The sequence below is a fragment of the Zea mays genome, chromosome 6, assembly GCF_902167145.1.
Source record: "Zea mays cultivar B73 chromosome 6, Zm-B73-REFERENCE-NAM-5.0, whole genome shotgun sequence".
Taxonomy (NCBI): Eukaryota; Viridiplantae; Streptophyta; class Magnoliopsida; order Poales; family Poaceae; genus Zea; species Zea mays.
The window spans coordinates 163,660,621-163,686,251 of NC_050101.1; the positions used below are offsets into that span (position 1 = coordinate 163,660,621).

General features: G+C 45.0%; 2 protein-coding genes across 2 annotated transcripts; one reads left to right on the forward strand and one right to left on the reverse strand.

Annotated features, from left to right (window-relative positions):
• Nucleotides 1-465: 465 nt before the first annotated feature.
• LOC103630450 (GDSL esterase/lipase At2g31550) lies at nucleotides 466-1,899 on the reverse strand. The gene is made up of 3 exons (XM_008651505.2): nucleotides 1,254-1,899; nucleotides 853-1,108; nucleotides 466-762 (listed from the first exon to the last, which is right to left on the reverse strand). Exons 1-3 carry the CDS (start codon nucleotides 1,863-1,865, stop codon nucleotides 578-580), a joined length of 1,053 nt encoding a protein of 350 aa, XP_008649727.1. The 5' UTR covers nucleotides 1,866-1,899; the 3' UTR covers nucleotides 466-577.
• Nucleotides 1,900-20,248: 18,349 nt separating this feature from the next.
• Nucleotides 20,249-22,881, forward strand: LOC100279304 (ammonium transporter 2). Its single transcript, NM_001152325.2, has 3 exons — nucleotides 20,249-21,015; nucleotides 21,427-21,712; nucleotides 22,293-22,881. The coding sequence occupies exons 1-3, from the start codon at nucleotides 20,389-20,391 to the stop codon at nucleotides 22,829-22,831; spliced, it is 1,452 nt and encodes a 483-aa protein (NP_001145797.1). The 5' UTR covers nucleotides 20,249-20,388; the 3' UTR covers nucleotides 22,832-22,881.
• Nucleotides 22,882-25,631: the final 2,750 nt, after the last annotated feature.

Below are 25,631 nucleotides of genomic sequence, written 5' to 3' on the forward strand. Positions count from 1 at the left end.
GCGGCGGTTATATACGGCGGAGGCTACTCGGCTAGAATGCGGCTGTTTCCAGCTGGACGGTTGGATCGTTTTGAGTGGGCTGGTACGTAGTTGGGCTTCGGTTTGGTAAAAAACGCTACGGCCCAAATTTACGAGCGGGCTGATATGTGGTAGGTACGCCGTACGCATGTTGATATAAAAACTTTTCATTAAAAAATACTGATCGTTTCCTTTGAAAAGGTTTGTTGTTCAATACCAGTAAAGAAATCTTGTTGGGTACTTATCCTCTTCGATCATTAACAGATATACTATGATATCATACGTGATCCGATACGAGTATGTCTCCTTGCTTTGCTGTATATTTGCCGATCGATCTTAAATTCTCAATCGGCAGGGGAACCAAGGCGATTAAAGCACTCTACTATTTCAAGTTGACTCAGAAACTTATTCAAAATAAATGACTGTATATATTAAAAAAAACTTCCCAACGTAAACATCCGTGACTAAAAAAAGTAAAAAAAACTTCTCTAAGCAAACCGAACTAATTGCGTTCATATACAATGCCATTAATTGCGTTCCCAGGGTAATTAATCTAGCTCTACGGGGTGTGACGACGCTGAACGACGTGGTCGGCAAGCGCCTTGTAGGCGGCCTGCGTCGGGTGCACCGAGTCGAAGAAGATATATTCCTCCGGAGACTGGCAATGCGGTAGCTCCACGGTGCACAGCTCCCCCATCGCCAGCAGGCCGTTCCCGCAGCAGCCTTGGTTCGCCTCGGTGAAACCTGCAACGCACGCAACGACGAATTTAATCAGCATGCATGTGCTCAAAGAATGAATTTAATTAATCAGCATAATGTGCTCAACGCGCTCACCGTATTTCCGTGGCTGCGTCACCATGTCCATCAACGGGGTGTACACGTCCACGTACTCGAGCGCGGCGCCGGGGGACGCGGCCTCTAGCTTGGCCAGCATCTGCTGCAGCGCCGCGTTGTACCGCTCGGCGGCCGCGTTCTGGTCGGCGACGCAGCCTCCCGACCCCAGATTATTGAGACTCTTCGTCACCGGCAGGCACCCCACCGGCGGCAGGCCGGACACCATGAAGTTCCGGGCTCCCAGATTGTACAGGCTCTGCATGCATTGTTAGTTATTAGCGCGAATAAATAAATACCATATCATTAGCGACCAAAGTTATTACTTGTTAATCTGATATCTAATAACTAGATCGATTCAAAGAACTACAGCGACCTGTGTGCGCGAAACTTAACGTACGTACCTGAAGGTATCCCTGGAGCCTGCCGATAAGGTAGTCGCTGTACTGGTCGATGGTGGGGAAGCTGTCGGCCCGGACGGGCAGGATGAAGTAGTTCATGGCGACGTCGTTGGTGCCGGCGGAGACCACGTACAGCGACCTGCCGGCGATCTCGGCGGCCCTGGGCATGCCGATCTTGCCGAGCAGGTCCCGGAAGTCGCTGATCTGCGAGCCGAACGTGAACACCATGGCGGTCTGCGCGGTCAGGTCGTCGATGCCGGACCCGCCCGACGCGAAGCTGACCCCCGTGGAGGCCTCCGCGACGGTGAGGCCGCTGGCGCGGTACGCCGGCAGGAGATCCTTGATGCCGAGCGACTCCACGATGTAGTCCGTTATGAGCTTGCCGTCCGAGAACCGGCCCGTGGCCGTGCCCCCCGGGAAGCCGCAGCCGTAGGGCGCGTGGTCCGCGCGCACCAGCGTGGCTAGGCCGTTGTTGTTGCCCGGGTCTAGCGTGGAGTCCCCGAACGCGAACACGGCCGGGATGTCGCTGGGCACTGCTGCGGTGACCGAAGCCGAAGCAAGGAGGACTGCGGCGAGGAAGAACGCGACGACGGCTGCCAATATTGCTCGCGCCATTGCTTCGTGCTGTGTTTAGGTTGGCGTGCTTGACACCCTTGGTATGGACGTATGGTTTCTCGGGGTAAGGGAACGGTGACCTTATATAGTCCGCGGGAGGGGCACGGGGTGATCGGAGTCTTGTGCCTTGATCAGGAGCGGACCCAAGGGATATTATTTTGGATAAGCTTTGACTACCCTAAAATTTAGTAGAAAAACAAACTAACGACTTGCAACCTAAATTTGATGATTAAATGTATTGTGAGATATTTTGGTTATTTTCTAATCATGTGTATTAAACTAATGGAAATTAGATATATGTAGTAGTACCAAATTATATGTGATATTACATGTCTTTGTACTCAACTACCCTAGATTCAATTCCTTGGGTCCTGCTTACGATGGTAATAAGACGTTGGAGACTTGGAGTCCGCCTGACCTAGCTAGGACATACGTCGGAAATCCGGATAGTTATTGGTTGGAGACGTTAGACGGTTAGAGTCCGGTCTGTCTGACCCGAATTTTTTACAATTTGGTCTTTATTTTAAAAAGATTCACATTTAGCTTCATGTATCACTTTAATGTCGTTTTTAAACCTTTGTTTGGCGTTATAAGTGACGACACTAAGATAACATGTCTCGGCCATAACCTATAGTGCTTAGGTATCCCATACGCTGGCATCCCAGGGCACGTTGGCCGCTCACGTGACGCGTCAAATAGCCAGTCAGTAGGTTGGTAACCGTGTGCTACACGTGCGTGTGAGAGTGAGATGAGAGACTGAGAGATGGGCCTGCACACCATTCTGCGCTGCATCGATTCCATGCATGCACGAGCGGCCGCTCTTCGCGCCACTAGCGGGTCGCAAAATCGCTGCACTCAGTTGCGTGCCACATGAAAAAAAAACTCGCGCCAACAAAAAAAACTCTATGCAAATCTCTACAACTGAAGTTACCCCAGCAACACAGCACACACATATACGGCTTCTCCAGTGAATCATGAATCAGCCGAAAAAGTACGCAGCGCGCAGTACCACCGCGAGACACGCACCACAACAGTGAGCGGAGCAGCAGCTCCAAGTAGTACTACTGGGAACGGTCCTATGGCGCTGACGGCGAGCGCTGCCCTCTCCGTCTCCGCGCTCGTGCAGGCCGGTGGTGTTTGGTGAGCTCCGCCTCCGCAGTGCGCTTTAGTGCCATGGGGGGTCTCATGGTTGACTCTGCCCTAGACTTTTCTGTCGATCTTCGTTTTCAAGATTGGATCCTTCGCAAGTTCAATCGCTCGATCAATCTTCTTTCGGGTAAATTTGATCGCTACAAGTTCTTTTTAGTCGTCTCTTTCGGCAGGTGTTCATGGCGTCTGTGTGAAGAGTCGGTGGGTCTTCTTCTTCAATCCTTCATCGGTGGTTCAGCGAAGCTTTTCAGGATTTCTTCTCAGTCGGATCGGGTTTTTCGTTTCTCGCTTTCCTGCAAGGACGTGGGTCTCGCAGTTTACAGACGCCACTCATTTATTTGCTTATCTTCATCTTTGGAATTCTGGTGGCCCTAATTGGATCAAAGAATGGTAGCTTTTCACTAAAGAAGAATCAAGTTCTTGGACTCTAGTTTCTCGCGACTGTAATCTGAAGGCTTCTTTTGCTGATATTGTTCGAAAGCCAGCTTTGTCTGGCGCTAATTTGGTTCCTCTGGGTGGCCAGGTCAGGGCCGGGTTTTTGCCTTCAAGTATGCAGCATAGATCCTCGGTGTTCAATCGGATTTCTTTCCCTGTTCGTCATCGCGTTGATCAGTCGGCCATTCATTCAACTTCCCAGGCGCAGTTTGCAAGACGTGCTAATTTTCAAAATCTTTCAAAATTTAGCAACGACCGTCTTGAGAGGCCTAACTCTTGGTCTTCTCTGAGGGGCTCCCGGGCGTGCCCTTGGGCTTCGCGGAACTTAATTTGGCCGCCTAAGAAGATATCGAAGCAACACCAGGAGATCTCTAAGAATAAGTCTGTCCTCAGCATTAATGGCGCCTCAGATCATGGGTCGGATGATTCTCGTTCCCTCAGGGATAATTCATTTTCAGGCAATAACTGTCAACTATTTGGATTTCCTGGGCAGAATTGTAAAAGAGATTTTCTTTCTTTCCCCAGTATGTTTGAGGATGTCTCCTGGGAATTCCCCCCCGCAGCTGTTGTTCAAGTCTGCTCGTCTCTTGCCTGTGGGTGGGCCTTCTCCCCCGCCCTTTTTAATAATTTTGGCGAGTTTGCTCAAGCGGTTCTACCGAGAAGTGGCTCTTCACCTTCCACGGAACTTGCACTGTTTACAAAACCCTCTTCCTCCTCGCTGCCGTGGGCGATCCTGTCGCTGTTAAACCCTCATCTGTGGAGTGTGTGTTCGTCGTGCCAGCGGATCCCGCCCTCCGAAGTCTCGGAAGGAATGGCTTTCCACAGAGTTGATCCCGCTCCTTTTATTCCTCATGGCTTCATGGCGCAACAAGTTGATCACCGGGAAATCATGGTACGCACTGTCACCCGTCCTCAACCCTCTGCTCATGAAGATTGGGGCATTGTTCTTGTTCAACCGCTACCAGAGCATGAGGTCAATTTCCACTTTTTTGATGACATTATCCGTGAGTACCTCTTGGAAGTTAGACACGTTCAGATTAGGAGCATTCAGTGCTCCCATTTGGGTCAGGATCTGGTGAGATTCAGGTTTGCTTTCGATAGAGACAATCTTGTGGCTCTGGGCCCGCAGCAAGCCCTGGGCTTCTCCTTCACTGTGATTAGGCACAATGAGGCTTGGAATCAGCGGGCACTGTATTTTAATCATGAATGTTGGCTGCTGCTTCTTGGATTTCCCTTGGATTTTTGGACACATGAACATATTCAGAATGCTATCGGTTCCTTTGGTCGGGTGCTCATGTGGGACCCTGACCCTTCTAATGTTACTAGACTGCTTGTTAGGGTCAGAGTGACGTCCCTTCAGGAAGTTCCCCAATTTATTGTATTTTCAGTGGCTGAAGGATTTCAAGGGGTCTCCTGGACAGTTCAGTGCGACATAGTCCAGCAATTCATGCTTGGTGCTCAGCCTCAAGATGAAGACTCCGTGCCCCCCTACCCCCACGATGGTCATTAGCTTCCGGTGGAATTTTTTGGGATGGGGCAGCCTGTGTCAAATTTCCAATTTGATCTCAACATCCCTCCCATTGGTGAAATTGAAGAAGAAGCCGACAATGAAAACAATGCTGATGATGGTTGGGATTTCTGGCCGGTTCAACAGGCCCAACAAGCGCAACCCCCTGCTCCAGTGCCAAATGCCAACAACGAGGAGGAGCAGTTTAGTTATCAACTTTCTGGTCTCGAGGACCTGCCCTCTGATGAATCTGTGGGTCTTTTCAATGACATCATTATCCCTCAAGAGGTTCGATTCCCTCAGGAGGAAGCCCCAGAAAATGAAGATGTTGTGCTTGCTTTACCAGCCTTCCCCCCAGCGGATTTGATTTTGGAGGGAAACAACGATCAGGGGAGGATAATTTGAATGTGAAAGAAAACATCAATGTGGGCTGCATGCAACACTTGGAGTAGCCCATTCATGATCCTGCTTATGAAGATTACCTAGCCAGGAAACGCTTCTCATCTTGGGCTGAAATGTTCCCCACCAACTCAGAATTTATTCCTGTTCCAAAAATGTGGGCTGCTTTCTTTATGGGTCTGCTTCTGAGGCCGGATTCTTTTGAGTGGGCCAAGAAATTTTTGTTGTCTGGATCTCTTTCTGCTTTCGTTGAGCCCAATATGGAAACTGTCCCCATCAAGATTCCCTCCAAATGTCTGCTCCCTCCTAGTGAGGAATTGCATAAGGAATCTCAGTCTCCTTCGCCTGCAGATGTTGTCAACAGAAAGAAGCCTTCAATCTTGGTTGACACTGAAGTTAGAAGGAGTGCCAGGCTAGAGGTTTTAAGTCTTGCTCTGGAATAAGGAAGAATTGCTTGTGCTGTGCTAGGCCGTCGCCACCCTCTATCTCCCACAAGATTATTAAGAAATTGGGGGCTGAGTTCTGCAATGTTGATCCCTCCAAGTTATGCCCTGATGCATTAAACAGCTCCAGATCCTCCAGCTCCGCCATCCAAGGGCCACGTTCTTCTTCTAGTAGCAGGGTCGAGTTGCGTGCAACACCTGAAGATCAGAGGGATGAATCAGAAGATGATGATGATGCGGGGTCTCGCCCCCCGGCTGGGATGTAAGGCTTCGCCTTCTTCCTTAGGTCAGCCAATCTTTACTGTGCTCCGGATGGCGATAACTTTTTGGGTTATCATGTATACCAACAAAACTTCTCTTTATGGTGGTGGGCTTGTCGTGCCCTTTTTGCATACCAACAAAACTTTCTCTTTATGGATGCTGGCACGAAATTTTTTCACGCAAATGCCACTATCAAGCACCGCTACAACCATATTTTGTCTCTCGTTGGCGTTAATGGGACTGTTGTTACCTCTTATGTGGACAAAGAAGAAGTGCTTTTCCAATCCTTCAAAGATAGATTGGGGACTTCTTAACCAACATCTATGGTTTTCAACTTGTCTTCGTTGATTCAGCCTGTTAGCAACCTGTCAACACTGGAGATGCCCTTCTCCCGCAGTGAGATTGATCAGATCATCAAGAATTTACCTTCAAATAAGTCGCCAGGTCCGGATGGTTTCAACATGGATTTTGTGCGCAAATGCTGACCGGTGATTGCTTCAGATTTTTATGAGCTTTGCGATAAATTTTATGATGGATCAATTTGCATGGATAGCATTAATGGTTCTTATGTGACTCTCATCCCTAAACACAACTCTCCGGCCTCGGTGGGAGATTACAGACCAATATCCCTCCTCAACACAAGTATGAAAGTGCTGACTAAACTTCTTGCTAATCGTTTGCAGTCGGTGATGACCAATTAGTTCACCAGAATCAATACGGCTTCCTGAAGGCAAGGACAATTCAGGACTGTTTAGCTTGGGCCTTTGAGTATATATCTATCTGTCACAAGTCGGGTAAAGAAATGGTCATTTTAAAACTGGACTTTGAAAAAGCTTTTGACAAATTAGAGCATGCCGCTATCATTGATATTCTGAGACATAAGGGCTTTGGGGACAAATGGACCCACTGAATTTCATTGATTCTAGGTTCTGGCACATCGCAAGTTCTTTTAAATGGTGTTCCGGGAAGACGTTTTCATTGCAGGCGCGGGGTCAGACAGGGGGACCCCCTATCCCCCCCTTCTCTTTGTCCTAGCAGCAGATCTCCTTCAGTCAATTATTAACAAGGCCAAAGACTGTGGCATCCTCAAGCTCTCGATCCGGCATTCTTGTGGGACTGATTTCCTGGTTATCCAATATGCAGATGACACTATTCTGATCTTGGAAGCGTGCCCTAGACAACTTTTCTTCCTCAAAGCGATGCTTAACTCATTTGCAGACTCCACAGGCCTCCATGTGAACTATCACAAATCTAATATTTATCCCATCAATGTTTCAGATCAGAAAATGGCAATTTTAGCTAATACGTTTCACTGCAAAGTCGGATCTATGCCTTTCACATATCTCGGGCTTCCTTTGGGGCTGAAAAAACCCAACTTAGGAGCATTCCTCCGCCTCATTCAGAAGATTGAAAGAAGTCTTGCATCAACATCTATTTTTTATCTCAGGCTGGCAGATTACAAATGGTCAACGCGGTATTCTCCTCTCTTCCAACATATTTCATGTGCACCCTGAAGCTCCCAAAAACAGTGATCAATCAGATTGACAAATTCAGACGACAAGAGGAGGAGACATAAATGCAAAAAAACATCTCAAGTCGCTTGGAAAACAGTCTGCAAACCAAAAGCCCAGGGGGGCTTGGCTTCATAAATCTTGAGTTGCAAAATAAAGCGCTCCTTATGAAATGTCTCCATAAATTCTATAATAGAGACAACATTCCGTGGGTAAACATTATTTGGGCTACTCATTACAGCCATTCTTTACATTCAGCTAAACCTGTTGGTTCGTTCTGGTGGAAAGATATTCTCAAAATCCAAGACGTATTTAAGGAAATTGCCCAGGTGGAGATTGGAGATGGAAAATCCACTCTCCTGTGGCATGATCTTTGGGATGTCTGCGCAAATCTGTAAAATTCCCGGAGCTTTGGTCTTTTGCCTCCATCAGAGACATCAACATTAATCAAGCAAGGCTGGCTTCACCGAATGAAATGTTCCACACTCCCCTCTCTGCCGAAGCGTTTGAACAGCTGCTTTCACTTCAGAACATTTTGGCAAATCTTCAGTTGCATGATCACAATGATAAATGGCGCTACAATGCCTCTTCCAATTTGTTTTCCTCCCAGAAGGTCTATTCTCACTTGATCGGCAACCAACAGTCTCACCCTCTCTTCTCCTGGTTATGGAGATCTAAATGCCAACCTAAACACAAGGTGTTCTTCTGGTTGCTGCTTAAAAACAGATTGAACACACGCTCCTTCCTCAGGCGGCGATCAATGCCTTTGGACTCTTTCACCTGCGATAACTGTATATTTTAGATAGAAGAGACGGTTATTCACTTATTTTTCAGATGTAATTTTGCTCGGAGATGTTGGTTACTTCTGGACATTCGCCCGCCGCGAACAACGGATCTTCTACATACCTTACTGAGGATTCGAATGAGATTGCAAGTCTCATGGAGGTTGGAAAGTGTCATCATTATGACGTGGTGCATTTGGAGGAGCAGAAACAATTGGATTTTCAATGAGACCCCTCCCACAGTTATTGAATGCAAGGCAATGTTTAGGAAAGAATTTCTCCTGATGTGTTATCGAGTCAAGCCTTCTCTCAAAGAGGAAATTAGTAATTGGTTGCATAATTTAGATCTGTAACCCTTCTTCTTCCTCTTTTCCTTTCCTTTCCTTCTTATGTAATTTTCTTTTCTTGGCACTATTTCTTTTTTGAGTCAATAAAATTATTGTAGGTCCTCCCTATAGTACCTTCACTTAAAAAAACTCTATGCAAAAACTCACGCCACAGTTGTTTTGAAATTCGAAAGCCCCCGTACGTACGTGTCTATATAAGTCGTTGCTTGCATCTATACGTGGTGCACCTAATGGTGACAATGAGCTCTAAATTTTACACTATAAGATTTAAGTATCAGATCAGATTAAGATTAGACCATATTTTTATTTATTTTAACTAAAATTTATTTAGAGTCCTATCATTTTATGATGAAGTGTTTGGATCACGATCCATTACCACTCCTAGGTGCACCTTTCCATTCTTCCGGCTAGGGCTGGAAACGAGCCGAGCTCGGCTCGGTGTGGCTCGCTCAGTGGTCGAGCTCGGCTCGACTCGCCTACTCAACGAGCTGTAAAAGAAGGCCTGGCTCGGCTTGAGCTCGGAGTTGCGTTGCCTCAACGAGCTCGAAAACCTGGCTCGGTTCGGCTCGCTCGAGGCTCGCGAGCCGCTCCGAGCTCAAGCCGGCTCGCGAGCTTCGAGCTTTTTTCCAGCCCTATTTCCAGCCATGCAAGATGACTAATAATGCCACCAAACACCGACTAGCCGACTAGGTGATGGACTCTGGCGCTTTCAACCACATGACACATGATGCTGGTAACGTCTCTTTGGTTCGACCTCATGATTGCATGCCTCCATTATTGTTGGCAATGAATCCATTCTCCATATCACGTCTGCCAGCCATATAGTTCTCTTCCTAGACCATTTTATCTTAATAATATTGTTGTTGTTCTTAGTATTATTTATGATCTTCTTTTTGTTCATCTGTTTATCGAGGATTTTCACTCTAGGAACCTGATCATCAGATCGAATTGCTCGAGGCCCCTCTAGCCTATGCCTTCCACTATCACCACCTTCATCATGTGCCTTTATCACTACTGCTACACCTTCCATCTATCATCGTCGCCTCGTTCATCCTAACTCCAAGGCCCTCTCTTCACTTGCTAGGTCGTCTGTTGTTTATTGCAATAAAAGCATTGATGTTTCTTTATGTCATGCTTGCCAACTAGATCTACATACTCGTTTGCATATTCCTAACACATCCTCTCGCACTCCCCAAAATTTCAACTTAGTATAATTTGTATGCACTAACCAGTTCAACCCAAAACATTAAGTTGTTGATGAGAGGTGAGCAGCCATGGTCCTATGACTTTGAGGCCCCACACGCGATCTGATCTTGGTGGACCCTCTAAACTATATAAAAAATTCAATAATATATATAAATATATACACACTAATTGTACTTACACAATAAAATCAAATACATTGATATATTTAATTTAACATGTCAAATAATTATCGAGAAATAAAGTCGACAAAAATAACAACATATGTGTATCTTGGAAAATTCCTCGACATATTCACACACCAAATAATCATAGCCATAGTCATTTTTTCTTCGTGGCTCACAGAGACTACAACCACAAATCACAAAAAATACTTGGCAACCTTGATGACCTTTAATATAATTTATTTCACACAATCTACAAGAAGGGAAATAATCTCATTCTGAATTCTATGCCCAAGATAGTGATGATGAATCTCACTATTTTGAATTTGCCTAATATGATCTTGAATCACAGGATCATGTTCACCCATCATTTCAACTGTGCCCAGAAAGTTACCATTGTTATCTTGGTATAGTTTCTCATTTGTCCCTCGGAAAGTCAAATTATGTTTAGCAAGAAAATTGACAACAGAAACAATTCTTAATAAAACTTGTCTCCAACGCTCTCTCTCCTTTGGAATTTCCTGTTGCAAATCATCATTAATTGTTTTATTTTTGCTCAACCTCAACTTAAGTTCATTTCAAGTATTCATGTTTGTCATATGCTCACCACTGCTCTCATATTCTTTGAGTCTCTTACTGTTGCTAGTCCCTCACTCCATGAGATGCTAACAAAGACTTGCTTTTGTTTGACTTGAACAACTTACAGAAAAAACAATGAACTTTGTTCACATGTTTAGAGTAAACCAACCACTTTCTATAAACTGACTCACCATTACTTAAATTTCTAGAGTAGTAAGCATATGAAAAATGTCTACCAATGGAATCCTTAGGAAAAATCAGATTCAATTCTCTTACCGGCCCCTTTTCAATTAAGATATCCCTTTTGTTGTTGTCAAGATTATCCCATGTTCTAGGATCAAAGATAGATAAACCGGAACCATCTCGTTCATCACCATTTCAATTTTCATGATCAGATGAGGGCTACGAATTTTCCCGCATCATACTATCCTCAACCGCATCAATTGTTGCAATTAAATTTTCGTCCATTGGACATCTTCACTGACCCCGTCTTCCACATTTAAATTATGATCATGTTCCCGATCATGGTCCTATTGCCCATCATCATGAGTAGGATCAGATTCCTTCCCTTCAACTTCGTTGACATTAGCATTACTTGAATCGATAGAAAACTTATGTAAAGCACCCTTTTGCGATTCAACCAATTGATCTTCATGTTTCTCTTTTTTTCTTTTCTGATAACCTGACAATGATTTCTTGGGCAACATCTAAGACCTAATCAGAAAAGTAAGTAAATGAGAACGACGATCGCAGATTAGCAAGTAAATCAGAAAAACAGATTAACACTTAGCAAGTTGAGAAATGAGAACGACGATCTTAGATTACCCGATGAATCCTGATCGCTATGCTCGATCATGCGTGGTTGTGTGCCTTGACATCCTAGAATCCTTCCTGGATGGCTGGATCGATGTCCGGGTCCGGCGAGACGGCGTCATGGGCTCATGGCGAAAAGTGACCGCCGATCGCGTGGAGGGTCGAGGGAGAGTTGGCTAGTCGCGCTTGCATACGCACACTCATGTTGCCTCACGTACTCATGTGACAGACTGATGGGCTGGCGGCGTGCACGTGACGGCCTGACTGAGTGACGAATCACGACTGGAGACCTGGGCAGTTTAAGTGTGTGGTCCACTGGTCCTCTACTATTCTATACTAACTATTGGACCCCTAATATTTTTGGGCCGCCGACCGTTGCCTCCACCGCATGGCCTTAGGGCTGGCCCTAGGAATGTTTTTCTCTTCGTACTCGTCTTATCGTTTCACAGATGCTTAGACTACGAGGTGTTAGAATCCTGCCTATATGGCATAGATAGATCGATCTCTATTAGGCAAGGATCTTCGTTGACATATTGATTTCTATTAGGCAAGGATCTCCAATGATATATAAATTGATCTCTATAAGGCAAGGATCTTCGCTGATTGTTTTTGTTTATATAAACTCTCGACTATCCTTGGTCCTTGCCTATATATGTGTGTAACACCTTATCTCTTACAATATATTGATAGCTTTTCTATAAAAAATGATATATCATTCTGTTTAATTTAATAAATTTGTTTACACCATCTTCAAAAATAAAAATGGTATTCACTTGATTTGTTGGATCCTCTACCAATGGCTGAGATGTCAATTTGCAATTTTCCATTTTATAACATGCGAACTAGATTGTCTGGGCTATTAATTGTTTGCTATAAAGATCCACATTTTTGTAGTATATTAGTTGGTCAAGTTGTACATCGATTTTAATGTGCTCTAAGTTCAGAAAAAAAACTGATCTATGTCTGTATGGTGTTTCATCTTCCTGTGACATTTCGAGCAATACACGTGTTATCCAGGACCGCAGATGATTTGCATTTGACTGTTAATTTAACTCCATCCCAACAATTAGAAGGTTACTTTTCTGTAGTTTTATTAAGCCTACATGTTACATGACATTTAAAGGTTATATTTCACTTTATTTATGATTCACCTTTTCATAGTAATGTCAAATATAATGATATGTAGTGCAACTAGATGTGTCAAAGGGGAATTTCCCATCAAATTCGAACACCTCATCACCATCCTCATAAAACTATAAAAATCCTCGTCCCCATACTCTTATCTATCATGGGTCTAAGATTTATCATATACTCATGTATCGGATCCCCATCCCGATAAGAAAAATATTGTCACATTATATTTTATATGATATTCACAGTCACACAATACCCAACAACAATACATCACAAATAAATCTGACATATAACTAACAAAACATTGTTTAGCCATACAAAATAACAAAAACAAAGTGACATGTGGGCTTGTGGGCAGGGAAGCTAGCGGCTGGCTGTTTAGGTTGGGTGGATGAGTGTTTAAAAGGGTTAGAAGAGGTAGAGTTAGTTGTTAGGCTTATTGTTTTGCACACTTAATTTTACTAGGTGAATATTACCCACGAGTAACCGAGTTTGAATTCTGCTTCTACATACCCATACCCAACATATCCCAATAGGGGAAGAATTTCTCCTAACTCTATACCTACGAGGGTTAAAATCTTTTCATATTCTAACTCTAATAGAGGAAATCTTTATAGGTTAACGGGTATCGGGTCCCCGACTCCCCGTTGACACTTCAAAATGCAACATAGCCCTAAATCTTAGTTGGTTGACTTGGCGCATAATTAATTGATGGGATAGCCGCCGTATTAATCTAGTACTACCTGTTACCCAGATACTAAGCTAAAGCTTGACATTGTCCACTAGATTCACCTTGCCAGATCCAGGAGGCAAGCTTGAAATTGATTACTTTATTATGTCCCCCGAAGAAGTTTATCTCAACTTAGTGACTTAATGATTCAGCAGTGCTACATGATGGGTGAACATGTCTCCCAGAAGTTGAGCTCCAGTGCTACATGATGGGACTCAATGATTCAGCAGTGCTTTCTGCTTTGTGATCTGCATTTATAGCTGCATGTAGAACAGTACTAATGATACTTCATAGATAGTTATTCTGGTACTGGTTGCTCTGGTCTCCACGACTCCTACTGTTTGCCATACAATGCATGCATGTGCTTCAACACTTCTTGCGAGCATAAATGATTGACATCGGATATCAAGTTGTGTTTAGAAGATTCTTTGGTGATGATAAATAGGAGAGCCGTTAGCATTTAGCAGACTGTACCAATTGAGATTAGCAGCCACCCGGGTTAGAGACGTTCATTTACCAAAATACGTATTTTGTATTTTTTTGCACTTACTCACTTAGATATCCTTTAAGATACGTGTCATTTATGTGAGTTATACACATAGTCACAAGAAACGGGTACAGTGGTAGCGATCCTCAACCCGAAAACATCGTCCCCAACCCGGATATATAGGGTCATTTTCGTTCCCACCGTTTAAAAACATCTGATAAGTAGCGTACCATGTTCCTCGATTCTGTTCCTCGACCCTATCGACTTGGGAACTTTGTGACTATGGTTGTACATTCCCTTAGAAAATTCTTTGGTGATGATAAATAAGAGAGCCGTTAGCATTTAGCAGCTGACTGTACCAGTTGAGATTAGCAATCACCGGTTGTTCAACACGATCATTTTATTACACGGTGTTGTTTCCTTATTGTTGTTTATGAGCTACTAGGTCTTTTGTCTAATGTTGTTCTGAGCTATTGAACGTGTGCTGTAAGATCCACATTTTCATAGTTTTGATCAAGTGGTGCACTGCTTTGTTCAGAAATCTGTATATAGGGTTATCTTGCTGCAACATTTGGAGCAACTCACGCGTCTTGTTAAGCTGTGCGTAGCAGACCGTTTAAAATAAAAGATTTACATTGTAGATTACACTGTTTGTAGAGTTAAATTTAAAATAGAAGATATGATTGGGGGATGCGATAAGATAACTGCTGGAGACAATGGTTTCGAGTTGAGTGTTCAGTTTACTAAATCCCATTAATTCGAAGTTTGTTTTGCTTTATGAAGCTTTACCAGACGTTTTTAGGATATACTATTTGGTTTTACAAGCGATTTGATGTTTTTTACATTTATGATGGTTGCTAATGCAACCTAGGATGTTCCGTTGGTTGATTGGATGCATAATTGAATTACATGGTATCACTTCTGTAGTATGAATCTACTCCGGCGGATGGATTGCCTGTTCCCCGGATTCACCTTTGCCAGAACCAAACATTACTTTATTGTGGTACCGGTAGAAGTTTAGTTGGCTTTATTACTCGGTATATGATGATGGTGGACATGTCTCCCCGCATCTTAGCTCCGGTGAGTGTCCTAGCTGGTGTACACCTGGTGGCTTTGAGGGATCTTCTGGTCGCCGCTCTAGTAGTCTAGTCTTTCGGCTGTTTGCCACAGCATGCATGCATTCGTATGCCTCACCTGTTCCAACTTGCAAGAGTATAGAGGACTGGCGAATTGGAGCCGTATAGCTAGTCAGATTGTGGTTAGAAAATTTTATGGGGCCACGGGGATTTATTATAAAATAGACCGTACCCATTGCGATTAATGACCACCCAGGTTGTTCACCACGGTCACTTCATTCCTTTACATGGTGTATATTGCCCTATTTCGTTGGGCATTGGAGTCAAGACACGATAAATATGATCGCGCTCCGAGGGCATCCTCTACCCAGTCTGTCAGCTTGTTTGCTAAGCGTCACAACGTATCTATTTTTTTATTATTTTTTTATGACTAAGTTTAGTTTTTTAATTCGAACAACTAAAGCTAGATATATTGTGACGCCTTAGTTAGGAAACTAAATATGTCCTAATCCGACTGCGGCTGCGATTTTTATAGTATTTTATCTCTATGTATTACAGCTTGCAGTAATCTGAACAGCTGTAGCAATTCGAACAGGTTGCGTAACCAGTTGAGGTTCAAATAAGCCGCTGTCTCATTTAGATGTCCTGAGTTCATACGAGCGCAACAAATTAATCTCAGCTCACGGGGCCGTCTTGGTTTGTCATGCCGGCAAGACCATAAGCATGGATGCCAAGTGTATATAATCTATCTATTTCCATGAAACTGCGTAGGCCTTTCGGCTTTAGAAGTCCGTACACTTGTTCGCTGTCCAATTCCGTAGAAGTGTAGATCAACGCAACGTGGCTATATAGTCTAGAAGTCGTGTATATATGTGTATGTTCACTAGTCACTGTCAACAGCGACCTCGACAAGTATACAGTTACACACAAGGGAAGCAGCAGATTCCGAGAAGGCACGGTGCTCACTGCAAGTACTAAGACTATCCGCACTCGTGGAACCCTAAATTTCTACTCTAAAAGAAATATTTCATCCTGGTCAGCGAGATTCTCTACTCTATCCTATAATACTCCGCGTTCATATTCACCCTAAATATCTACCCTATACCAACTACTCCATATTCTATCATTTTTCCTTACACTTTTTTATCCTCACCCTATTAATGCCAGCCAATTGGAGGAGGAGAGAGAATTTTCAGTAGGAGAAAATGGTACGCTACATGTGAGGTTTTCGTTGCCAACCGTATGTTTCCAGTGGGCTTTACAGTTCACCGCTGCAGGATTTTTTTACTGCAAACGTTACTCGATCTGAGTAGGGAGGCATTTACGGTCCGTCTCTCTGCGCATAGCCTAATAAGTTCGCAAAAACTCCGTCACCTTCTTACGTCAGCCGCATGCATGGCCGGCCATAGGCGCATTATAAAAATATATTAGCGTGTTACAAGTCTATGACCTATATTTATAGACCTATATATATTTATAGCACTGGATCACAATAAAAATTTATATCGGTTATAACCATCATATAAGGTTTATCTCTAAGCTTTTCATCTATAAGCCCATTTAGATTACTATCTATGCAAGTTAAGATTATGCTGAAAATTTTTATATAACCGAGCTTCTGTAAAGCCATCAACTACCTAATATTTAGATGATATCGACTGAACTTCAATCGTCTAGTGTGATGCTCTCTTTTTGATAAAATTATATCAATCTTTATAGGGGCAAAAGCGTTAGTGTCCATGTTTTAGGGTGTCTGCAGATTTGTTCCTATTTTTTTAGACTTTGCGTACTTGCCCCTGTTTCTTCAAACAAGTTGTTATATGCCTCCTACTCCGTTTGTTGTATTTATCGGTGTTAATTCTTGATAAAAAACATAAGGGACAATTGCACCATTGCCCCTGTTTTATTGTGTAATTCTATTTTTGCCCTATTTTTTTTAGACTTTAGTGTTTTTATGACTTCAATTGCAAGCCCCTTACACGATTCTAGTTGCTATCTCTCTAGTTGATTTCACTCAAGCACACAAAATAGCAACTACTTAAACGCAATAGAGTGCTAACAAAGACAACTACTAACGAATTTGATCTTCTTCAATTTAACTCAAGCAACTGTCACAAGAGACAATAGAATTATTCACAACACCCCCATATTTTTCTAATCATAAATTTTAAGTGTAAACACATCCTCTTTTTCCAATAATCGTAATTTGTACCAGTCAAATGTGGAGGTTTGACTACATGGTTAATAGCCATATTTTTCATCATAGAATGTTAAGCCTAGAAACAATAGTGTCCTTGCTCTTGTATCAATTCATAGGACCTAGATGGCTAAAGTGGGGTTAATAGCCTATAAAAACTATTCTACAAAAACTTACAATTACAACTAGATCTAAGATGTTTTAATATATGAAAGTGTTTACTTGCTCTAAATCCAATCTACTCTAGGTTATCTCTAATTAAACTAGTAGCTTGTAAAAGAATTATACGAAGAAGATAAGCTACTCACTAAGATAGAGATAAAGCTTACAAAGTATACAAACTAGCTGAACTAATATAATACAATAAGAGCGTGTAATTCCAATACTAGTTTAGAGTGCAAATCACACGTGGCATGAGATGACAAATTTTTATCCATAAGGTTTGGTTGTCTGCTGGCAACCTACGTCCTTGTTATGGAGAGTCCAAGCTACACGATTCACACGCTAATTAGCATTACAAGCTTCAAGAGGTGTATGCAAGTGTTAGTGATCAAGGGATGCTATCCAAGGCTGGCCATAGGGTCTATTTATAGCCTTATAAGGGAATCTAACTGTTACCTTTCAAAAAACTAAACTCGGGGTTACTGAACATGTTTGGTGCACCACCAGGTACTACACGAGACATAAGAAATGTCCATCTAATGTCTATATGTCAAAATACTATAAACTAGCCATTAATTGTGTAAAGTGTCTGTTGCAGTCACCGAACAAGTCATCGTGTTCGGTGAGTATAAGCTGAAATGTACACTTCTATATGCTGTTTGAGTGTCCTATCTGATGTGGTATTCAATGCCACACTAGACACATCTGATGCCTTATAGAGCCGAAGTGTGTGTTTGACACTCTCCGAGTTCTTTGTTTAGTGGGCCATTCGATGCCTCACTAGACATGTCTGATGCACCCTATCCAGTGCACACTAGACACCATGGTGCTCGCTTGAGAACTATGAAGTGAAAAGAGGATGAAGACAAATCCGATGCCATGTTCGGTGCCTCACTAGACATGTTTGGTGCACTCTAAAAATCTATACCAAAGCATTTCCTTCTCTCTTCCTAATGTGCTAGCTCTCAAATGTTTTGCCAAATATGTTAGAACCTAGATAGAGTTTCCAAAGTATTTTCAATAAAATACTTTTGCTCGCTCTCATGTGTGTCACTTAGGCCTATATGCAATGCGTATTATCCAACACCTAGTGGCACTAGATGACTGAGCTGTCCACTTAGACTCTCCTCTCAATAGTACGTCCATCTTCTAAATCCGATCATGCACTCTATTGCATCTTGATTGATAAAACAAAATGTTCTAGCTTATACATTTTCCTTGAGCTCTTACATCTTGCCTTTTTCTTCCTCTTTCCATGTTGAACACTTGATCGTTCTTTATGGCTATCACCATCCTTTTCATGGTTACCAATCATGCTCAACCTTTGGATGTGGACTTTAATCTATCTCATTCACAATTCTTAGAGTAGAGGTTAGTCCAGTAGTTGTCTCAATTACCAAAACCATACATTTTTTCAACCTGTCTAGTGCAGTAGGTAGGTGTGCACTAGACATATTTGGTGCCCCTCTGAAAATTAAGTGGAGGGGCAATGACTAGTTTCTTGCCTTGGGGCTATATACACCTATTCATATCATTCATTTGAACTCTCTTACCCATTTATTTAGCTGAAGAAATCTATTAAAGTGAAAGGGAGAAACTTTACCTAATGAGGTAATTGAGATTTGATAATCACGAGATTAGTGGCCTCATTGGTGCATTGAGAGTAGCAAGTGTGCATCAACCTTTCTAAGTAGCATTTGTTGGGTCAAGTGAGAGTTTGTACTTGTTACTCTAGGTGATCGACACCATCTAGACGATTTGGTGGTGATAAGAAGTTTGGTGATCACCTGGTAGAGATTGTGGGTGACCCAACTCAAGGTGTAAATGGTTGTCGATAATTCACCATGTTGGAGCGGTGAAGAATCATCGGGGAGCACCATCATTGCATCGGTGCTTCAACAAGGACTAGTAGGTAGCAACGACTCTCTGATACCTCTACAAAACACCATTATTTCTGACCCTTCTTTACTTTGAGCATTTATATTTGAGTAATTCATTTCTTGTCTTAATATTACTAAAAAATGTCATGATATAATAGGGTTGGAACCCTTCTTTACGCTAAATACTCACATTAGAGATATAATTAAATTACTATATATATAACAATTTTTTTACAGCGAGAGGTTCCTTTCTAAGTCAATATCCAGCATTGTCCTCTATATCCCTTCTTTAGACTATCTCTAGCAGTTTATCTATCCCCATCCACATATTTAAACTCCACTCTACAAACAGTAAAGTCTAAAGGGCAAAACCGGATTTTGGATGATTATATAGGTGAATTGCTGAATACGGTCTTATAGTCTACTTTAAAAGATTCTCTCTTCTATATATGATTTCTCTCTAATAGCGTCCTCCTTATCTCTTCTTCTATACGTTAAATACTCATATTAGAGATATATTTTGTTCTATATTTTATATATACAGATTTGTTATACCATCAAATGTTTTATTTTGCTTAATCTATTATTTAAGTTAAAAATAAATATAGAGAACAGAGATAATTTTTATATATAGAGGACCGAGAAACATTTAGAGAACGTTTTAGAAAACGCTACTTGAAGTATATAGAATATTTTTTTTCTCCGTATATAAGCTATCGACCCTTTTGCCGTGCGCTGCTCGAGTCTGCCTAACCTCGTTTCATTACCTTTACATTCCGTGCTCCACGTGCCTTCCGTTTTAGGTTTGATTCGTCGACTTGAATCTCCTCTAGCTCTAGTATATATTAACAAGCATAGAAATGACAAGATGGCCATACTACTAAAAACAATTCAAGTCGCTATATGGAATGGAACGACCATGTTCTTGTCATCTCTTCAGAACAGTCTGAAGGCGTCTGTGGCGGCAGAAGGGAAAGAATGGAAAAGCGCTCTACGCAACACGCCGCATACCGTGTGCCATTCGTGACAGCGACAGACTTTCGTGTTTGTGTGTCTCTTCGGCTCGCAATCCCATTGGTCGCTTCATGCCGCTCACGAACTCCCCTCCGAGCCCGGCCGTCCAATTATGATCCACTTGGTTAACTAGCATAATTAATCGCAGATGAAGCAGCAGTTCATGAAGGCAGGAAGCAGCTAAATCACCCATATAAATGGTCGCGCGCGCTAGCATAGCATAGTAGCGATAGCCACCACCGATCGAAGCATGATGGCGGCGTCGGGCGCGTACGCGGCGCAACTCCCGGCGGTGCCGGAGTGGCTGAACAAGGGCGACAACGCGTGGCAGCTGACGGCGGCGACGCTGGTGGGCATCCAGTCGATGCCGGGGCTGGTGGTGCTGTACGGCAGCATCGTGAAGAAGAAGTGGGCGGTGAACTCGGCGTTCATGGCGCTGTACGCCTACGCGTCGTCGCTGCTGGTGTGGGTGCTGGCGGGGTTCCGCATGGCGTTCGGGGAGCGGCTGCTCCCGTTCTGGGGCAAGGCCGGGGTGGCGCTCTCCCAGGGCTACCTGGTCCGGCGCGCCTCGCTCTCGGCGACCGCGCACGGGGCCACGCCCCGCACCGAGCCCCTGTACCCGGAGGCGACGCTGGTGCTGTTCCAGTTCGAGTTCGCCGCCATCACGCTGGTGCTCCTGGCCGGCTCCGTGCTTGGCCGCATGAACATCAAGGCCTGGATGGCCTTCACCCCGCTCTGGCTCCTCTTCTCCTACACCGTCGGCGCCTTCAGCATCTGGGGCGGCGGCTTCCTCTACCACTGGGGCGTCATCGACTACTCCGGCGGATACGTCATCCACCTCTCCTCCGGCATCGCCGGCTTCACCGCCGCATACTGGGTACGTTTCTTGCGCCTAACAAATAGCCAGATCCCATCCAAACACGCTGCGATCGATCCCAATTCCCCATCCCACGTCGGTGACGTCACTCTGTTCCGGCGGCTCGGGTTTGGGTAACGTGTTTGGTAGGTCGTACAGTAGGTGTGGACTGTGTAGTACTAGACATTATTCAGTATAGACAGTGGGAATGCACGCACTGCCTGCATCACAGCACAATAATAGAACCATCAGCAAGCAGCGTGTGTCTAGACTAGATTCAAAGTCAGAAATTAATGCGTCCGGCTGCAGATAGGAGTATTCTTTTTCCCCCGCCCCGTTTGACAACCATGGTGTGGTGGCTGCGCGCCAGAAAAGCTAACAACTTTAACCGACGGTGGCCGTTGATTTGAAATTTTTGTGTGTTTCCGACAGGTGGGCCCGAGGCTGAAGAGCGACCGGGAGCGCTTCTCCCCGAACAACATCCTGCTGATGATCGCGGGCGGCGGGCTGCTGTGGATGGGCTGGGCCGGGTTCAACGGCGGCGCGCCCTACGCCGCCAACATCGCGGCGTCCGTGGCCGTGCTCAACACCAACGTCTCCGCCGCCACCAGCCTCCTCACCTGGACCTGCCTCGACGTCATCTTCTTCGGCAAGCCGTCCGTGATCGGCGCCGTGCAGGGCATGATGACGGGGCTCGTCTGCATCACCCCCGGAGCAGGTAAAAAAGAACCACCGGTCTCCCCCTCCCGTACGGCCTTTAATTTTCCCTCTCCGTACCGTACGTCCCAGAAACTTAATATTTTCATTTCACGGGTCGCGTCCTCTGCCCCGTGTGTGATGACTGATGAGACGACATTCTGCTGCTGATTGGGCTTCTTCACCAGCCGTCTGGGTGGGTTGTTGTTGGAGCATCCGGCATTTGGCTGTACCTGTATTATGCCTGAATCAGGCTTTGTTTCAACGTCAAGCGATCAGAACGGATCAGGAAAAAAAAAAGAAATTAATGCAGAGTCAAAAGAGGACGGTGGAAAAAAACGGGCAACCGGCAGCCAATCGCGGGCATGTCAGGCTGGAACGAAAGCGAAGTCCGTATAGCGTCACGACGTAACAGCCTAACAGGGGTTCTGAATCTGTTCTGAGTGCGGCTGCTACAGTAACGAGCGTTGTTATAAACCAGTTGGTGTAGGAAGATTAGTGGCACCACGTAGTAGTAGCGGTCAACGGTGTACCACTGGGAAATTGTTCTCTCTGGGATCTGTAATTTTTTCCCCCTTCCTGTGCGCGCATGTCATGTGCAGGGCTGGTGCAGACCTGGGCGGCGGTGATCATGGGCGTGTTCGCGGGCAGCGTGCCGTGGTTCACCATGATGATCCTGCACAAGAAGGTGGCGCTGCTGACGAGGGTGGACGACACGCTGGGCGTCTTCCACACGCACGCCGTCGCGGGCCTGCTGGGCGGCGTCCTCACGGGGCTGCTGGCCACGCCGGAGCTGCTGGAGATCGAGTCCCCCGTGCCGGGCCTCCGCGGCGCGTTCTACGGCGGAGGGATCCGCCAGGTCGGCAAGCAGCTGGCGGGGGCCGCCTTCGTGGTGGCGTGGAACGTCGTGGTCACGTCGCTCATCCTGCTGGCCATCGGCCTGCTGGTGCCCCTGCGGATGCCCGAGGACCAGCTCATGATCGGCGACGACGCCGCGCACGGGGAGGAGGCCTACGCGCTCTGGGGCGACGGGGAGAAGTTCGATGCCACCAGGCACGACGCGGTCAGGGTCGCCGGCGTCATGGATAGAGAAGGGTCCGCGGAGCAGCGGCTATCAGGGGGCGTCACCATTCAGCTGTAGGCGCACGCCCGACGGTCCATAAGACACGACTTTTTAGCGGACATTTTTTTTTCATGGGAGAAGAGCAGTGTTTTAGGCTTTTTATTATTAGCATGAAAGGTTGTCCATGTATCATATTTGGCCCAGAGCACGTAGTCTCTGCTAGTTTATAAAGAAATTAGGTCATGTATTTTTCCTCTTAATCTAGTCTACCCGCAACATGTACTAACACCGTTCCGTTATGCACCCGTTCGCTCCCTCATCTCTCTCACTCCGATGCATCCTTTCTTCGTGAGTCCGCTCATAGTGATATGTATCAGCACCACTCCACCTTACATTCACTCTTCTTTCGGTATTCTCGTTTCCCATTCTTATTTGGTCGCATCCTCACCCTCTCCGCATTCGACTGGCGGTGGCTCGCCGCTTCGCCCACGACCCGACTCCTTATTTTTCTCATCTCCTTCGCTTGTATCCTTGTGTCCTCCTCCTCTTCGTATCTAGCCTACATCCCTAATCTCTTCCTCTCCGATGCCTCCTTTCTTCGTGATTCCGCTCATGATGATATGCATCAGCACCACTCCACCTTGCATTCGCTCGCTCCCTCGCCTCCTTTAGGTATTCTCGTTTCCCACTTCTTCTTTGGTCGCGTCCTCACCCTCTCCGCATCCGACTGGCGGTGGCTCACCGCTTCGCCCTCGATCTGGCTCCTTATTTTTCTCATCTGCTTCGCCTGTATCCTTGTGTCCTCCTCCTCTTTGCATCCATCCTATATCCCTCATCTCTTCCTCTCCGATGCATCCTTTCTTCGTGAGTCTGCTCATAGTGGTATGCATCAGCACCACTCCACCTCGCGTTCACTCGCTCCCTTGCCTCCCTTCGGTGTTCTTGTTTCCCCCTTCTTCTTCGACCACGTCCTCACCCTCTCCGCGTCTGACTGACGGTGGCTCTCCGCTTCGCCCTCGATCTGGCTCCTTATTTTTCTCATCTCCTTCGCTCATATCCTTGTGTCCTCCTCCTCTTCGCATCCATCCTACATTCAACTGACGGTGTCTTGCTGCTCCCCGCTGATCTGGCAGCGCCTTGGCCACCATGCCATTGAACCATTCGCACCATCGCCACAATGGTGCATCTTACATTGTCTCCTCCAACCCATTCCCCCTTCACCTTTCCCACCCATGCATTCGTTTGCCACAAAGCCTCTCCTACCGCTCGAGCCACCCTACCCAACACCATGTCCATTGCTATCGCCTTGATCATGATTTGATATAGCAATCGCCTTAACCATGCCACTGACCCACGAACTAGTGCATCGAGTTGCACTGCCCTCGTGCCGTCAAATGCAATAGCAACGCTGTTCGTTTCCAATTTGCATAGAGAAGATGTCGTCGTTGCATGCCATGTGTTAATGTCTTCATTAGCAACGAGCAACCAACAGCCATGTATATCAACAAGATAGTTGTGTAGCTAGAAAACTTCACAAATATTCCAATGCTTTCTACAAAAAATAATTTATCTTTCATGTGTTAGAAAAAACATTCATTCATGACAACCATTTCGATGAAAAGAACTAACTTCGTTCAACAATATGTTAAGCAGCAGAATACATATCAACAAGATGGTTGTTTAGCAACACAAAATGCAATATTCTAAAGAAAAGCACATGTTAGGATGTAAGTTGAAAGGGAAATAGGCTTCAAACCATTTCTATATTGGTTTTGTTATTTGATGACCATCACAACGTTATGGACTAACTAATTTGCTAAGTGAATGGTTGCAGGTTCATAAGAATAAAAGTACAAGATTCAAAGTCCAAAATAGCTCAAAACCCATCTAGAAAGGGTGTATTTTGGAAAAGATGAACTATGGGTAGTTAAACCACTTGGATAAGTTCTAAATGGTCTTAGGAACATAATTGAGCACCTTAGAGTGATTGGAAAGATCAGATATTAAATTTGGTGTTTTGGAGCAAAGTTTGAGCTAAAATGAGAGAATATGAGTTCAAGAAACCAAATAGATGAAGAACTATGGCTTAGACTAGTTGAATGTACTCTAGATATGTTTGTCTAATTCATAGGATGCACAAGAAGTTAGCCAAACAACGACAATGAAGAAAAGCCCAAAAAGGACTTAAGTGTGCTACTTTGCGTAGCACCAGCTAGTCTGGTGAGCACCGTACCAGTTACACAGAGAGCCTATTTTTCGGGCATCTAAAGGCTAACACATTGGATCAGTCTGGTGTGCAATGGACAGGTCATCAGATTAATTACGCAAAAACAATGTTTTCGGATGCGAAGTAGTTAGCACACCAAATCTTGGTCCGATGTGCACCAGACCTCCCGTACACCCAACGGTCGGATGAGTTTGCCTAACGATCGAATGGCGTGGCGCCGACAAGGCAGGTCCAGTGGTGCACCAGACCAATCTATTGTACTTGATTATTGGGGATAGATACCCCTTGGGTTCTCAAGGTGTAGATTCTTTATGTGGTCCGTTGGAGGGCCTAAGCAAGTCGTATGGCTAGCCTCATGGGCCTATTGACGAACCCAGGTCCTAGGGACCCGCCGGTCATTGAGAGCACATTGAGGAAAAGCCCATGGTAACTAGGGCCCGTTAGTCAGTTGGGAGAGGCGGATGCGTGAACCCTGAAAGAACCCACCCCCGGTCGAACCCCGCGACACTGAGCCCAAGATCGGGCGTGGCGGACCAGATAGGGGAGGCTAGGCATGTCAGAAGGGAACCACTCGACTGGATCCTGCGCCTGATCCCAGACTAACGGCCATAAATAGTCGATCGCATTTAACCATGCCTGGCATCGAGCCAC